Genomic DNA, 17,937 nt, shown 5'->3' with positions numbered 1-17,937 from the left:
ACCCTCCTATCCACGTAGATATAATAGCAAATCTCTGTGTGGCTTGCTGTTTGCCTTACTTTGTCCTCTGTGTTTCCGTGTCTCATACCGTGCCATCACTGCTCCCCGTTTAGTGGGAATATGTCACTAGCACGGTGGCATGAAGTGCTGTGATCTCACACCTGGTTAAATGATGATGATGGCGCTCGGGATTGCTTGTGCAAGTTTACCCCTGATGGCTTATATTTCAGCCCCTCCCCACTTCCTTTATATTTGGTTTTGTTTTGGTCTCCGTGTAGATCAGGTTGTCTTTGAACTCACAGAGATACACCTGCCTCTGGTGCCGAGATTAAAGACATGCACCAGTACCAACCTTGGCCTCTTTTAGAGATGCTCAACTCCCTTGATTGGTCTTGATAAGAGCACTGTATTTATGTGCCATCCAGATGGTATCCTAAATGTATTTGTAGGGTTGCACCTAGTGTCAGAATCATAGAACAGTTCCCTGTTTCTAAAAGGAAAGCTAATCTCCCTCCTCATTCACGTCTGTTCCCCGTACAATCTGATCCTTTAGTGGTAATCACAAATACATTTTCTGCCTGTGGCTTTGCCTTCTTTAGAAGTCTCATCTGAGAACAGTTTGTCATCTGCCTGTGTCTGGCTTGTGTTGCTTGGCATGATGTTCCTATAGTTCACTCACATTGTAGCAAAGGATAGTCACACCTGCTTTGTTCACTGTGTGGTGCTGGGGATCCAAAACAGGGCCTTGTGTGTGCCAGGCGAGCATTACATGCCTTGAGCCTGCACATCACAGATGTGCGCATCACAGCCCCACCCACTCAGCGGCTGACTGATGTTTGGGTTATATCTGCCATTTTGCCTCTTATGAATAGTATTGGTATGGGCGTTCGTCTGCATGTTTCACGTGAGGCAGATTTCTTTTTTTTTTTTTGTTTTTTTTTTTTTGTTGTTTTTGTTTTTCGAGACAGGGTTTCTCTGTGTAGTCCTGGCTATCCTGGAACTCACTCTGTAGACCAGGCTGGCCTCGAACTCAGAAATCAGCCTGCCTCTGCCTCCCAAGTGCTGGGATTAAAGGTGCGCCACCACCACTGCCCTGCGGTGATACAGACTTCTGTGCCTCACACTTTCGCTTTTCCTTTGGCACTCACTGTAGGAATTAAATGTTCGAAAAGTTACACTGTCTACTGATAAAAACAAGTATGGTATTCGACTAAGGGCGGAACCAGATCACATGGTCCTTGGGAAGCGTCTGAAGGGAGCCTTCAAAGCAGTGATGATGGCCATAAAGCAGCTGAACAATGAGGAGCTGGAGCAGTTTCAGAAGAGCGGTGGGTATCTGCCTTCATGTCCTCGCCAGAGGACCCATCATCCTTAGATGGTGTTTTCATCTCTTCCTTAAAACCTTCATCCTGTTCATAAGAACACAACTGTAAATTCCAGTAATGTTCCTAGACAGGTGCCTGCTGTCCCAACTTGCTATTGCATCATCTGGGTACAGGTATCCTGTTATTCTTTGCCTTTTTTCCCTCCAGTTATATAACCTTCTAGAGTCAGCCTTAGTGCGGTGGCTAGAGCGGGCTTTCCTACAGGTGGTATGTCACCCATCGGCAGCTCCCCACGCTTCCTTCTGCTTGCCCCAGACAGACATGCAGTGCCTAGCACATACTGCCCTCGGCTCCCTTGCATCCACCCTGCCAGGCCAGCAGAATGCTGTTGTCATCAGGGGAGGGCACAGTATGCTAACTGTCTGCTTTTTCCATAGGAAGCATTCTTGTGGAAGGCCACGAATTGCACGAAGAAGATATTCGCCTCATGTACACCTTTGACCAGGCCACGGGAGGGACTGCACAGTATGAAGCACACTCTGATGCTCAGGTATTTTTGTGTTCCCTCAAAGATTGTTCTGGATTGATGGATGGATGGATGGTTGGTTGGTTGGTTGGTTGGTTGGTGTTTTTGAGACAAGGTCATGTAGCTCTCTCTGTCCTTGAACTCATTGTGTAGCTGAGAATGTCCTGGAACTCCTCCCTCCACCTCTGGGGAGTACGGGGATTGCAGGCTTGGGATGTTGTCTCCAGCCTCCTAGAATGTTCTTCACCAACAGATGTGAGCATTTTATTTTAACATGCCTTGCATCTGTCAGTTCCCTTGAGCTGCTCCATTGATCTTCTGTATGAGTCCTTACCCTTTGCTTTTGTTTATCAGATGCTTAAGGAGCATTTTGTGATTTGTTCTTGTGGATTATTGTCCTAGTTATTGGGTTGCACAAAAGTTAACCCTACAAAATACATGGAAGGTTATGAGCCTCCATGCAGGTCCTGGAAACACAACCCGAGTCCTGCACAATCACCACGTGCTGAACCATCTCCACAACCAGAATGAGCCTTTTAAAAGACTTTGTCTTTTTTAAACATGTATTTCTTAGTCTTCTATGCATGGGTATGTGGGTGCAGGTGCCACAGTGTGTGTGTGGAGTTCAAAAGACAAGTGGCAGGAATCAGTCTTCCCCTCCACCATGTCAGTTTCAGGGATCAATCTTGAGACCGCCTGACACTGTCCCACCTGCCAGCCCTAGCCACAGTTCACCGAGTTCAAAGGACATGATCTTATTCCATTGCCATGTGCTCTGTTCTTTCTGTAGGCTTTAGTTCTCTTAGATGTCACACCTGACCAGTCAATGGTAGATGAGGGCATGGCTCGGGAAGTCATCAATCGCATCCAGAAGCTTCGCAAGAAGGTCAGTTTGTTTCTTTAGGGCTATACTGTAGTTTTGGGCTTGTACTAGTTTTATTTAGAATGTTGGAGAGGACAGACAAGGCAGGCAGAATAAACCATAGTTATCAGTTGATGGTAATGATTCATTAATCCAAGGTCCCTCGGATTATACTCTGCAGGGACGGAAGTCGCCTCTCCCTCCTCTGCCCACTTCCTGGCTGGGTTTCACTCAGGTTCTCTGACCAAGTGGATAGATAAATGGAATCTATCCACTTCCATTTCCTTGGGCTTCCACAAGGCTTCTACAAAATTTATCTTCCAGAAAGATCACTCTCTAACTGCGACAGAGGGTAACCAGAGATGACAGAGGGTGTCCAAGTAAGACAGAAGTCAGTTTAGAGGGCTCCTAGCTGAGAAGAGGGATTGCCGGGTCTGTACAGGCTGAGGTGGTTTTCCTTGTTAAGAGAGGTGAAGAAGGTGCTTACAGCCTTGACCTGCAGGAAAAGGCATCACTGAGCCTCTTTGGCCTGAGTCAGAAAGCTTACTCCTAGGGACAGTGCCGATTAGGAGAGCTGTAGTGCTCTTCCCTAAACCCGGCCTCAGGGCGCATGGTTCCTGTCTGAGGAGGGCACTGCAGCAGGTGGCAGGCACTTTTGTCTTGGTTCAGAGCGATGCGGTTAGCTTTGCTAATCTTTTATTTCAGCACTCAAGCTCTAGGAAAAGGCACTCTACCTGCTGCCCCATAGAGAAAAGTGGTTAAAAGAACATAGGACAGCAGGTGCCAGCCTCACCCATGGCCTGAGGAGAGTGACAGCTCAGCACAACTGCTCTCACTCAACAGTACCTTCAGTTTGGGTGAACAAATGGACTTCTAAGTTTTTCTGTATGCTATTTTAGTGCAATCTGGTTCCAACGGATGAAATAACAGTTTACTATAATGCAAAATCTGAAGGAAGATACTTGAATAATGTCATTGAAAGCCACACCGACTTCATATTTGCCACCATTAAAGCTCCCTTGAAGCCATATCCAGTTCCTACATCGGATAATATCCTTATTCAAGAACAAACTCAGGTGAGTTCTGAGTTGTGTGGAAACACTGACTTTCCATATCGGATTTTGCTTTACATTTACATAGTCAAATCTTGGTGAATTCTAGCCACTGTTTTACTTTCTCTGTTGCTGTGATATAATATTCTGACAAAAATAACTTCCAGTTCAAGTGGAGGTCTGTTGTGGTGGGGAAGGGCAGGTGACAGGAGTGTGTGGGCAGCTGGTGGCGTTATATCCACAGTCAGGACAGGAGAGCATTGGCTGAGCGGACACAGGTAGCTTTCCACTTTGTGTAGCACAGAAACCAGGGATGGTGCTGCTGCCTCTAAGGTGAGGTTCCCACAATAAACCCCTCAAGATAGTCTTTCAGTGTGCACAGAGGGTGACCCCAGATCCTGTCAGCAACAGACAGAAAGCATGAAGCCAGCAGCAGAGATGCGTATGGACTGAAACACAGTTCTGCGGGTGCTCAGTACGCTCTGAGAGGAAGGAGAGCAGGAGGGAAGGAAGGAAGGCAGCAGAAGCTCACTCATGGCAATTCTCTCATGGAAGGCAGCCAGGGTGGGGAAACGGCTGTGCTGACCCATTCTGTCTAAACTGGAAGAGAGGATGCTATGCAATCTGATAATTTTCATTAAAAATAAGTGACAATTGACACAATTATTTAGCTTGTTGATAGTGTGTTGCATACTTGGTAGAATTTTCTGTTTATGGGTAGTACTTTAAAAAAAAATTTTACCCTTTTGAGATTAATGTAACTTCTTCATTTCTCCCTCCTTTTCTTCCTTCCAAACCCTCCTGTATACCCATCCATCCCTGCTCTCGTTCAAATTCATGGCCTCTTTACACATAGTACTTTTAGATGTTGCTATGAAAATTTAGCACCAAGATATAAAAGATACTGGCCCATAATTCAAAAATACATCCTTTATTCTATCATTTTTCTCCTTATTCCTAATAGCAGGATAGATAAGGAAGGGCAGTTGTCTTCTCAGGTGACAAAGTCACATTCTTGTTTCATTCTCTGTCTTACATATTGCTTTACTTTCTAGACTTATTACAAATAAGCATTTACCGTATAATTAGAAAACAGTATCTTTGAGAGAACAGGCGGGGGTTGAGCTTGTAACTGCAGTGCTTGCCTGAGTGGTGGGTGTGTGTGACTCGCTGTGGGGCCCAGTACAACCACGCCGTTGCTGATCACATTCTCTCTGCTCAGTTAAAGGGGTCCGAGCTGGAAGTCACACTCACCAGAGGATCGTGTGTGCCTGGCCCTACCTGTGCTTATGTGAACCTTAACATCTGTGTTAACGGCACCGAGCAAGGTGAGTACGGATGAACCGTGCCAAACTCGGCTTAGTTTAGTTATCGTGTGCTCTGCGGCTTAGTGTTGGGCTCACCGTCCTCTTGTCTCTGGCTGAGAGTTGGGATTACAAGTGTCTTCCACTATCATCTCCCTTTTTTAGTTAATTCTGTAACAATCTTTAAAGTAGTCATAAGCGAACTGGTAAAATTTGATAACGTTTGTCTTGTCACCCAAGCGAGTCATGAATAATGGACTTACTACATTTGCGTGTGGGCGTCAATATTACTTTTCCACGTTTGTCCTACTGAGACCACCTAACACCCCTAGTAGTTTGTGCAAAAGGAAACATCACATCAGTAGAGGGAAGAGTAGTCCGTGAGGAACCGTGAAGCTAAGTGATAGCAGTGGGCGGTTCCCCTGATCTGGACTTACCTCACTTAGCCAGTCAAGAAATGTCTCAAGGAAGTCCTGCTTCCTCTGGAGAACAGATCAGGACGGGAGCAACTTAGCAAGGTAGACAAGACAGTAATTGGTCTCTTCCACCCAAACCCAGCAGGAAAGAAAACCCAGCAACTATTACTCCACCAGTCCCCACACCAAGGCCAAACAAGCGAAGCTAGGCTCAGGTGTTCAGTCCCCACAGTTGTCACAGAGGAGCACAGCCCATGTTCCATCATGACTTTACGGTTCAAGCCCTTCTGCCCAGTAACGTCCAGGAGAAAGTAACAAAGCAGGTGACCCACTCATGACTACATGGCAGATGACCATGAGGTCAGATGCCACACAGTGTCAGCCTGGAACCCATTTGAGCAATAAAATGCCGTGTTTCTGATCAGAGAGGTGTTGGTGGAAGCCTAACAGAGAGTAAGAACTCCTTCCCTTAGTACCCCTGGCCAGAAGTCCTGATTTTGATGTCATACAGGCTGAATTCTGCCCTAGCCATTTCCTTCCGGGGGTGACTACGTAGTGCCGCCCTTTCCCTATCAGTGTGACATCAGAGTCAGCTAAAATAGATAATGGTGACACCACATGTCTGTGTCAGGCTAAGAAGGTAATTAAGTTGATAAGAGTATTTGTTCTGGAAGCCTGAGGATCCGAGTTGCAATCCCCAGCACACATGTAAAGAGAGCTAGAGAGGGTCATAGCTGCACATGCTTGTAACCTCAGCACTGGGATTGCAGATATAGGTGAGATGTCAGGAACTTACAGTCCAGACAGCCAAGCCAAAACACCACGTCTCAAAATCAGTGAGAGATCCTATCCCGAGGACAGAAAGCAGAGAGAACACCCCACATCCTCTTTAGCTCCAGCATGCATGCTCTCCCACTCATGTATGCATCGTGTGTGCATACACACACACACACAATACAGACCACATATGCAACATAGACAGACCACATACACATTTGTTTGAAGTTGTTGAAGATACCAAGAACCAAAAACATCTAAAGCTGAGTACGAATAGGTAATTCATAGCTACAAACAAACACTGGAGTGTCTTGAAAACAAAACAACGAAACCCATTTCATTCAATAACATATTTCTCAGGTTTCTAGGGAAGGGAAAGTGTGAGATAAAAGCTCCAGCAGATGCAGTGTCCAGGAAGGGCCTATTTCCTGGTACATAGAAGGCACACTGCTGTGTCTTCACATGGTATACAGGCTGACCATTTTTATAATCTTTCATAACAGCATTCATCTGTTCATTAAGGTGCCAACCTCATGTCCTAATGATGTCTCAGAAACTCTGCTTCTTAGTAATTAAATGTTTTTGACTGTTAGAATTTCTACAAAGTAATTGTGGAGAGGTAGAGGTGATAACACTAATATTCAGATCATAGCACTTGGTTTCCTGAATCTGTAAATTTATCTGTTTTGGCAATCATGTGTTTTCTCCTGGGGAGACGAGAGGAAATATCTGTTCACCCCATAGAGTGAACTGATGACAGACCGAAGAAATTTTTCCATCTAGTCTAGCTTAGTGAACCAGTGAGTTTAGTGACCTTACTTACAGGAGTTACTCAACTTACAAGAGCATGGAAGACTCAGAGGAGTTGCTATCACTAAAAGCCCACCCCAGCATAGGTGAGGAAGGTTACATCCCAGAAGCTGTCTCTCCAAGCAGTTTGGCTAGTGGGCTAGTGGAAAGGCTGATCCCTGGGGCTTACTGTTGGGCCAGCCTCACTACATTGTGAGTTCCAGGCTAATGAGAGACCCTGTGGGTTTGTTTTGGTTTGTTTGTTTGTTTGTTTGTTTGTTTCGTGAATTTTGTCTAAAGAGGAACACATGGAATTGTCACAACCTCTGACCTTCACATAAATGTAAGCACACAGATACGCACACAAATCATGTTTGCAGCAGAGAGAACAAATTAAGGTCTCCTGCTCAGGTGGCCAAAGTTTTCTACTGTATCAGTGTTGATAGCAAAGTCTTAAGACTTTTTAAGGTTTTTGGTGAAAACCTTTTAAGTCTTAACACTAAAAGCACTGTATAAGAGAGAAAATTGACCCACTGAACTTTGCCAGAAATGAAAGGTTCTGCACACTCTTTTAAAATTTACTCCAAGGAAACTGAAGAACAAGGTACCGACTGGGAAATCTTTAACACCAAAAGCAGGAAGAGGCATGACATTTAAACAGTAAAGACACCATCTGATAGGGACTCGCATACAGTAAACTCAACTGTAAACACAATCCAGTTAGAAAATAGGGTAATTTTTTCAGGAGGCTATACCAATTATAGTAATATACATGAAACAATTTAATAACATTAGCTACTAGGGAATTGAACATTTAAAAAGGCATCTAGTGACATGATGTTTTTACTTGTGAGTTAATTACGAAAAACTACAATGAGGTAATACACACATTTGAAAGTAATATTTGTGCTTATAAGGATGCAGAAAACCTAGGTATTGAGTCATTATAGAAATTATGTGTGATTGAATATAATTCTAGGGTGTTAGCATTAAGGGCCACTGTGTGTGTGTGTGTGTGTGTGTGTGTCTGTGTGTGTCTGTGTGTGTCTGTGTGTGTCTGTGTGATTAGTAGTAGAATTTACAAAGTGCAAAATAAAAGTTTAAGTCTTGCAAAGGATGAGGGCAGTTGGCTTGGTAATTGTATTCCTTTGCCCACTGAGGCTTGCCAAGGCCTAAGCGGGAAGCCTTTGCTTGTATGAGGGTTGGAAACCCCTTTGCATCACTTAACTTCCAAACTTAATGTTTTCTCTAAGTTCTACTTCACTAAATGAGATCTTATTCTTGTGGCTTTCCAGGCGGAGTGTTGCTCCTGGAGAATCCAAAAGGCGATGACCAGCTGAGCCTCGTGAAGCTGAAGAGCGCCATTACCAGTATATTCGGTGTTAAAAACACAAAGCTGTCAGTCTTCCATGGTGAAACAGGTATGGAGGGCAAGAGGACATCTTGTCGATTGCTCCGGGTAGCTTGGTGGTCTTCATCTGGTGTCCGCTGTGCGGCAGAGCCGTTCTGTTTTTCTGACTCTGAGGCAACCTGCTCTTGCTCAGGCAACCTGCAGTGTCTGCCTGCCCTGTCTCCTCTGTGCCTTTCTCTGGTATGTCTGAAACCTGGGACAGGAAGGGCTCAGCCCTCCCTGCTGAGCTGTGAGTCTGTCAGACAGTTTCTGAGCCTTACTGAATCCAGACCCGGGATCCACTTTTAAAGAATCGTTCTTACGGAATGGACTGGGCTCAGAACCCCAGCATCCGCCTGTGAAGCTGCGTTAGTGGCACACATGAGATCCCAGGCTGTGAGGCAGTAGGATCCAGGGTGCTCACAGGCCCAACCAATGAGAATGAATCGGTCTGCGAGATGGTTCAGCAGGTAGCAATGTGTGAGCTTTTAAAAATAAGATAAGTGGAAAGCAATCAAGAGAGGCACCTACTGTCAGCATCTGAGTGACACATGTGTACACACACAACCCACACCTCACAAGCACAGACACTAAAAGGAATTAAAACGTGTTTGCTAACTTCATTGTTTTCGAATAGTCTTTCAAGTTAAATGTTGAGATTATCATAAGAGAGGATGACAATTTTAAGAGGAGCCATAGTATACAAGGAAAATACTGAAAGAAGAAAAACTATTACATTGAATTTTAAGTTATGAGTGTTGGGGTTTAACCCAGTGGTACAGCATTACCTAGCACTCCCCTGCCTCCAACACACACACACACACACACACACACACACACACACACACACACACACACAAAATAAGTGATGACTAGTTTATTGTTTGTTTTTCACTCAGATTACCTGTTTACATTTTCCCTCCAAGATAGGGTTTCTCTTTATAGCCTTAGCTGTTTTGGAACGCTCACTCTCTCTAGACCACGATGACCCGGAACTCACAGAGTCACCTGCCTCTGCCGTTAATTAATTTAATCTGCTGGGATTAAAGGCATATGCCACCCCTGCTTGGCCCAGATTACCTATTTGTAGGGCTGTCTTTGCAGAGCTGGAGGTAGAGGGTATGCTTAGCATACAGAAAGCCCCGGGTTCAATCTCATCTACCAGAAAAGCCAGTTTCCTGCTCTTTACTCTTTGGTTTGTTAAAGCCTGGCTTGGTGGAAGAAGCGGTGTTTTGGTAAATTGAGTGGAAAGCACCACTGAGGACAGATAATAGTGATGTTGGAAGTGAATGCCAGGAAAATAGGAAAAAGCAAGTGACTTTGGAATTGCTTCTTTTAGAAATACAGAACCAAACTGACTTGCTGAGCCTCAGTGGGAGGACACTGTGTGTGACTGCAGGAGCAGCCCCGTCTCCTGTCAGCAGCCCCGGCGCCCTTCTGTGTCAGTACATCAACCTGCAGCTCCTGAACGCAGAGCCACAAGGTATGCACGTCCTCAGCACTCTGCTCATGGAGCTCGGGACATCAGGCTCCTCCTAGGCTCAACTCCCTGACCTGGCCTTCAAATTAACTTCAATATACGGACACCAGCCAGGCAAGGTATTGCACACTCACCTGCAATCCCAGCACTCAGAGACCGAGGCTGAAAGATGTGAGTTTGAGGCCAGCCTGGGCTGTGTAGTGAGACCTCACCTCTCCATATTAATGAACAAATCAATGACTCCCATGCTACTTCAAGGCATTCAGTTGTTTTGGTTTTGTTGTTTTGGGTTTTTTGGTATGTTTCTGTAGAAAGACCACCGTCATTCTGACAATCAGAAAACAAAAATACCCTTGAAGGTGGAGATTACATCTATGTGAAATGACGTGCCCAAACTTAGGCAGTGTGAACTTACGTTTGTTTCTTGGAATCTGTCTTGAAAAGTTGGACACCTCCAGGCTTAGCCCACAGGCACCATTGCTGCCTTCCCTAACGTTTCAGGATCCTCACTGTACACGTTTCTGCTGGAATCCTTGTCTCTTCACTGAGTGTGCACTGAAGATCAATTCCCCAGCAGCTCGCTTTCATGTGCCAGTTTCTCTCGTTCCCCCTCTTCCTCACCTCTTGAACTATTCTAAGATTACTTCTGCACATCCTGTGCCCCGGCTTAAGCTCCTGCTCCCACTCCACAGCCTTCCGCAACTCCGGTTGGTGCGGTCTGCTGCTGGCATTGGTGCATGAGTTCTTGGGAATAACCCACTTTCTTCTTTCTCCCCCAGAGTGTTTAACAGGAACTGTGGGCACCCTCCTGCTTGAAAACCCACTCGGACAGAATGGACTCACCCACCAAGGGCTTGTGTGTGAAGCAGCCAAGGTGTTTGGACTGCGGGGCAGGAGGCTAAAGCTGTTCCTGAATGAGACTCAGACACAAGGTGAGGCAGCCATGACCCTCTCTGAAAGGAGTTGGTGGTGCCAGTAACAGTGTTTTGTCTGTGAAAAGGAAGTTTTGAATATTTGTCTTGTTTTGTTCAGTTTTGCAGTTTTGAGTGTGGAGCGTCTGCCTACCGTGGGCAAGACGGGAAGGGCTCCTGGTCCCACAACATTTAAATTAAAGTGGGGATAATAAGAAGAGTTTTCTTTAGAAATAACCTGAACATTCATACTTCTGTACTTACTTAAAACCGGTCTCTTCAAGAATCAACTCTGGCTGGAAACTTTTCGCTGATGGTCCAGCTGACCCGTCCCTTTTCAGTCTACAAGCTGCTTGCAGCTCCCACAGAACACCCAAAGATCTAGAACAAGAGTTGACACGTTTCTCAAGGTTTCTCACTTAGGCCTCTATAGCCCTCTTCTCTTGCCCTGGTCAGAATTTTCCTCTGTCCTTAATTGCTGCATTCTGCATTTTTCAGGCTGATCTCTGCTTCTTACTTTTGTGTAAGATGTTCTTTCAGATTTAGCTTCTTTCAGGATTTCCCCTTGTCTTTGATGTTCTGCCATCTGACAGTAATGTGCCTAAGTTTATTATATGTATGATGTGGGCGTGGGGGACGGTGTCTGTGTGCTGCCACCATCACTTCTGATACCAATACAACCTCAGGCATTTCCTCAAACCACCCTCAGATTCAGTAATTTGCCAGAAAAGTTCACAGACTCACTCACAGGTTCCATACTCAAAACTAGAGTTAAGCAGAGGAAGAGACATGAAGGGCAGAGTGGGAGATCACTAGGGACTCAAGTCACTCTTTCCTCATGGAGGAATGGTCAGTGTCACCTCCTCCCGTCCCCGGGAGTGTGACCACATGGTGTCACCACCCAGGGAAGCTTGGTGTGGGACTTGGGACCCAGAGCTTTGTTGAGGATTAATATTATAATATTGTTGAATTAATTCAGTGCCTGCATGGTTGGTCTTTGTCTCACAAGTTACCGTCCAGTCCACACACTCCACAGCTCCCTGCCCTGAGTCACCTCACTAACATAAGCTAATATGTAATCAAAGCCCTACTATAAACAACAAAGACACACCTATCAGGACATGCCAAAGTTGAAAGATTTCCCCCCTAGAAGCTAGGACAGAAGTCAGAGTGGCCTAAAGATGGGGCTCAAGATAGGCAGTTAACATTTTTTTATGTTTACTTATAATATACAGAATATTGACTTTTTGAAAATTTTCTCTCTTCTAGAAATTACAGAAGATATCCCAATGAAGACTTTGAATATGAAGACTGTGTATGTTTCTGTCTTGCCAACGACTGCAGATGGCTAACAGTTATCAGTGTGCTCTCAGTCAGTCTGTCCTGAATCTGCCCATCTTCTTAGACACACACACACACACACACAGGCACACACACACACACAGGCTCAGTGAGGGTACCTCCTTGGGCACATGTCTAATATGCTGCTTTGAACCCATGATTCAGATGGGATTGACTGACTGGAGACCTCACATGATGCTCACATTTAACCTTAAACACCTATGCAGTCATGTTGGGAGGGTCCTAATGTTACCTCAGCACCACGGAGCTTCTTTCTGTACTGGAGTTCTTCAGGACGGAAAGTGGAAGTGGTTTAAATGGCATATACATATATATGTATATATGTGGCCTTGTAAAACTGATTTGAGACCTTGTGAAGAAATGGATATGTTATATATTTCTGCTACCTGGATTTTCCTGGGTAATTTGATGAAATACTTTACGTTTGATTAAATCAAAACAGTTAACACTCTCTCAGGTACTGTATTGGAAGTAATTATTATCCCGTAGTGCCCCCAAAGAAGCAGCTGCCAAGACAATGAGATGGTCGTACACATCATTAGTGGAGGAGATGTAAGTGAAGGGTCATGGGTATCAACAGGAACAGATGCTACAGATACTTCCCATTCACACGGTCTGACAGGAGAGAAGGAAGGAGAGTGATCTGGAAAAGCCTGGAGTGCAGAGGAGTGCGGGTCACAGCAGAAACAAGGACCAGGAAGCTGGAACACAGGGTGGCTAGAGCTCAGAGATTCCACTGTACAGAGCTGGTCTTCATGTCAGCTCACTCAGGGCTCATTATAGCATGGGTTTTTTTGTTTTTTTTTTTTTATCTTATTTTAAGGATGCTCTGTTGATGTAGTTCTTATAAATGTATGCATTGCATGTCTAAGGAGCATCTGAAATCTCTGCCCAGGAGTGTATATTTGGTATTATAATGAGTTACCTTGAACAGCGGAAGGATTTAGTTTGCCTCTTGGGGTTTCCAGCCATCTCCTTTGGCAATAGGATTTCTTCTCATTTTGTAACATTTGTGGGAGACTTTCTTGCCTTCACTCTCCATTCCGCTCTCCTGACTCACTACTCTAAAACAGTCATTGCAAGCACACAGTTATCAGTCAGAGTTGGGTTTTGGGGGTGTGTTTTGTTTTATTTTGTTTTGTTTAGCAGAGCTCAGTTTGAAGGATCTGGTTTAGTGTCAGAATCTGGTTTATGGCCTTGGCAAAGATGCCTCAGTTCACCTTACAGTGTGGTAGCTGAACGCCAACAGCCAACTCATCAGATTCTTCAAAATGGATTCTTTGGGAAAGCTATCAGAATGTTGTACACCCACAGCCCTCAAAACACTCAACACAAAGCCACAAGTTGGAGAAAATGGGAAACAGCTAAAATACGGGAGAAATGGAAAACAGATGGGTGGGTGACTGAAGGAAAGCTCAATTGTAAAAACAAAGAAAAACTAAATTAATGTATACCTCAGAATCCTCAGCACTAGCTGAGAGACTGGGAGAGACTGGTGAGTGGAGAAAGCTGGAAGGCTTATCTTTCACGTTTTTAGACACAGTCTCCTTGTATGGCTCTGGAACTCCAGAGACACTGCTGAGTTTGTGCTGGGTGAGCAAACATTCCTAACTAGTATAACGTATCAAAGGCAAGGACACATTTCCCCTTTAAACTGTAAGGAGAGTAGCTTTGTACGATCTACTACCCCAGAGAACAAAAACATTGACACCAGAGGTGACCTTTAAAAGTATCTCACTCTGGTCCAGGCAGTGGTGGCACACGCCTTTAATCCCAGCGCTTGGAAGGCAGAGGCAGGTGGACTTCTGAGTTGGAGGCCAGCCTGGTCTACAGAGTGAGTTCCAGGACAGCCAGGGCTATACAGAGAAACCCTGTCTCGAAAAACAAAAACAAAAAAAAGTATCTCACTCTAGGCCAGCAAGATATGACTTAAGTTGATCCCAGGAACCGATATGGTGGGAGAGAAACCCCTACAAGCTGCCTGTGACTATCATATGTATATTACACACAAACACACAAAGGGCCGGTATAGAGAAGCAGACAAGAACAGCATATGGGAGTGCAGAGGCATATTCCTTCAATCCCTGCCCTCAGAGGCAGGCAAGTCTAAACTCAAGGCTGTTTAGAGGTTATACCATCCCCGGTGAACATAAAACCAAAGCAACTTGAAACAGATTTCTGCCTTAGCTCCTCCCTACACCAAGTAGAGCACAGGTTCCCTCCATCTATCCCGAAGATCCACAGAAGGCATGTTCTATGGTGACAGAGCTATTGGAGGAGGAAACAGTACCTTAGAAAGCCTGGACTCAACACAGGTACAACTGGACCAATCCTCTCCTAAGCCCAAGGCCTGGTGCTGTCTTCACAGGCAGGATCTCAACACAAGAATCCCAAGGAATAAGGCTGGGCGTTTTGATCCCAGCACTTGGGAGGCAGAGGCAGGCGGATTTCTGAGTTCGAGGCCAGCCTGGTCTACAGAGTGAGTTCCAGGACAGCCAGGACTACACAGAGAAACCCTGTCTGGAAAAAAAAAAAAAAAAAAAAAAAAGAATCCCAAGGAATGGAGCACAAACTTAGTCCATATTGTCTCAAAACTAGCTTTATGGTTTCCCAGATTAACTGCACCTTTTCAAAAGAAGTGGTTAAAAAAATAATAATAATACTAAAGTTGGCCTATAGAGAACACTTGCAGAGAACCAGAGTTCAGTTCTGAGCATTCTCATTGGTTAACTCCAAGGTGATCTCAACACTTACTGGCTTCCTGGGGTACTACAGAATACTTGGAAAAACATACATGTAAGTTTTAGAAAGTTTACCAGTTCTGGGTGCCAACATTTAAAATTTTATATGCACTAATTGTGTTTGTATGTTATTAAGTGTTCAAAAATTATATAAAATTTTGTATATGTAGAGATTTTTCAGTGCTCTAATTGTTTGGTGTCTCTACTTATACTGCTTTTCCTGATATTAGCTAACAAATATCAGTCAAAATTTCAAATTTTTAAAAGGTTAATATACTTTATGTGTATGAGTTTTTGTCTGTCCAGGCACCACATGTGTGCCTGGTTCCCCAGATGCCAGAAGAGGGCATTGGATCTTCTAGAACTGGAGTTACAGACAGCTAGGAGCCACCATGTGGGTGCTGGGAACCACACAGTGCCTCTGGAAGAGCAGCAAGTGTTCTTAACCACTCAACAATCTCTTCAGCCCTCAATTCTTTTTTTTTTTTTTTTTTTCTTTTTTTTGATTGCTAACTAGGTCAAATTTGATACAGTCTAGGCTGTCAGTTTCCAGGTGTGAATTCATATCACTTGATAAAATTTTATTAATAAACATGTTTACGACATTTTGTTGTCCAGTAAATTCAATTCCTAAATGTCATGGTTATAAATATTCTCTTACTGCCGCATGTATGTTCACTTGCTTGCCTTAAGCTTGTCTTTGAAAATGGACCACTGGTCTGTTGTTGCTAAATTTTAATCAGAGTGAAATTTGTGTGTGGAATTTCCACATCTCTCATAGTGGCACACACCTTTAATCCCAGCACTTGGGAGGCAGAGGCAGGTGGATTCTCCTGTGAGTTTGAGGCCAGCCTTCATAGTGAGTTCCAAGACAGCTAGAACTACAAACTGAGACCTGTCTTGTGGGAGAAAATGCCATTTTTTTTTTAATCCAGGCATCTGAAGATTGTAATCTAGCAATTTACACATTCTGACATTGTATAAGGAAATTACTATATAAGGGAATTACTAGACATACCTACTAACATCAACAGACTGGAGCTGGTTTTCAGAGAAAAACCACATTTCCACATGAATGAAGAAATTCCACGACCTAGACTCTTAGGTCCTTGGAAGTTTTATAACCAGACACTTATTGGAGCACTGCTAGAAGGGCCCTTATAAGGGGCCTTACCACTAATATTGTCAAGCACTTGCTCCGTTCAACCCTGAACTAAGAAAGACCTTTCAACTAACTAAACTCTATAAACAGTCTACTTCAATGGAGTGCCTGAAACTCACTCTTTCAAGAGATTGTTACAAAGAAGACAGCTTTCTGGAACACTTCAGACACAATGAATAATGACATGAGATAGCTTCCAATCAAGATACCACAACCACTTTCCATTTTCACCCCTTGGACATACGTGTGTGTGTGTGTGTGTGTGTGTGTGTGTGTGTGTGTGTGTGTGTGTACTAGTGTTCATACGAGATCAAATCCAGGATCACCTGCATACAAAACAGACACTCCAAGCTGGGCATGTGATGCACATCTTTAATCCCAGAATCCAAAAATCACAAGCAGGCAATATCTCTTGAGTTCAATGTCAGTCTGGTCTATATAGCATCTCCAGGCCAACCAAGGTTATATAGTGAGACTCATCTCAAAAACAAATCTTTAAAAAAGAAGAAAAAGAAGAAACTTACTGATCTAGATCCCTAACTCAAATCCTCTCCAGTAGTATGTCCTTTGATGTATCCTCCCTTTGCTATCCCCCAGCAGCATCACCCATAACTCCCCACTTGGCAACCACAAACTTGCATAGCAAGCCCTAACTCTGCATTTTATCTTTTACCTCAGTGACTAGGTGTGGCGTGAACTGCTTTGGTACCCAGTGTACAAATTTGAAATGGAGATTCAGCTGCACCAATAATGATCTCAGCTGCAGCCTCTATCCCAGGACAGCATGCTCCATGGTCCTCCATCTGGTCCTTCATCCCACCAGTAGTTGTGATTAGGCATTTACTGTCTAGAACTTTGTCTCCCTGCTGTACCCTTCCCCCCACCATGAGCAAGCCTGAGAGACCTTGTTTACCACAACAAGGTCAAGTGACAGGATCTAGGTGGAGTTCCCCACCTGGCTGCCCAGAACACAGAAGCAGAACTGCCCCTGGGCTTGCCTTGAGACATCTCCGGCCATGACCTGGAATGGACTATGGATTATCCCACCCATCTGAAACCAGGAGGGGTTGTGGGTTGGGTCTTCCCCTTTAAATTGAGAGCTGAACATTAAAGCTTGGGGCCTTGATCAGAGAACTTTGTCTTGGCCTCATCTCTTCTCGCCCTCCTTCCCCCTTCAATTCCCAGCCCCCCTTTTAGGTGAACCCAGTTGACTTGTGGCCGCAGGCGGCTACACCCTGCACTTGAACCTTGTTAGGAGTGACCTTGCTTATACATTAATGGCTTAAGTCAGCGATAGGCCTAAGTCAACCACACATGCCTACTGACACAAAGTCTTGGTCTCTGTGGGAAAGCACTAACCCTATAACAGATAGCTATAGATCCTGTAGACAGGTAGCCCTGGTGGGAAAGTACTAGCCTATATCAGAATAAATGACCAATAGATCTTATGGACAGGTACATACTTCCGCCCTGCTTCTTCTGTGAACTCTTTACCCAGCCAGTATCCTGTTCCTGAGAACACCTGCACTCCTCAGAAACAAAGAAGACCCTGCATCATCCCCCTCCCCACATCCTGCTTCTATGTGTATATAACCCCCCTGTGGAAAAATTAAAATTTGATAGCTTGATCAGACTTCCAGATAGGCTGTCGTTCTTTGCGTGCCCTTGTCCCCCATTCTTTCTTTCAGGTGGTCCCCCAGTCCCAGTTCACTGCCCCACAGACTGAGGCAGAACCTCATTGAATCCACTTGGCATCTTCTCTCTCCATGCTGAGTATCAGGATGTCCCCAGGCTTGCCTTGTAATGAAGTGGAAATTAAACACGTCAGGTACCAGAGCCA

At 44.6% G+C, this 17,937-nt stretch overlaps 1 protein-coding gene across 2 annotated transcripts in view; it reads left to right on the top strand.

Moving 5' to 3' along the window:
- Iars1 (isoleucyl-tRNA synthetase 1) overlaps positions 1 to 12,645 on the top strand; it is a 46,317-nt gene extending 33,672 nt beyond the window's left edge. For both annotated transcript variants that reach the window (XM_034509817.2, XM_034509816.1), the window contains exons 26-34: positions 1,154 to 1,328; positions 1,763 to 1,875; positions 2,642 to 2,737; positions 3,613 to 3,789; positions 4,988 to 5,093; positions 8,347 to 8,472; positions 9,781 to 9,924; positions 10,701 to 10,853; positions 12,102 to 12,645. In XM_034509817.2, the coding sequence (XP_034365708.1) occupies positions 1,154 to 1,328; positions 1,763 to 1,875; positions 2,642 to 2,737; positions 3,613 to 3,789; positions 4,988 to 5,093; positions 8,347 to 8,472; positions 9,781 to 9,924; positions 10,701 to 10,853; positions 12,102 to 12,184 (1,173 nt within the window). In that variant the 3' untranslated portion in view covers positions 12,185 to 12,645. The remainder of the gene's footprint in view (positions 1 to 1,153; positions 1,329 to 1,762; positions 1,876 to 2,641; positions 2,738 to 3,612; positions 3,790 to 4,987; positions 5,094 to 8,346; positions 8,473 to 9,780; positions 9,925 to 10,700; positions 10,854 to 12,101) is intronic.
- Positions 12,646 to 17,937: the final 5,292 nt, after the last annotated feature.

The sequence above is a fragment of the Arvicanthis niloticus genome, chromosome 8, assembly GCF_011762505.2.
Source record: "Arvicanthis niloticus isolate mArvNil1 chromosome 8, mArvNil1.pat.X, whole genome shotgun sequence".
In the NCBI taxonomy this organism is placed as follows: domain Eukaryota; kingdom Metazoa; phylum Chordata; class Mammalia; order Rodentia; family Muridae; genus Arvicanthis; species Arvicanthis niloticus.
The sequence above is the reverse complement of the archived record's forward strand: the minus strand, read 5'-3'. Positions and strand labels throughout refer to the sequence as shown.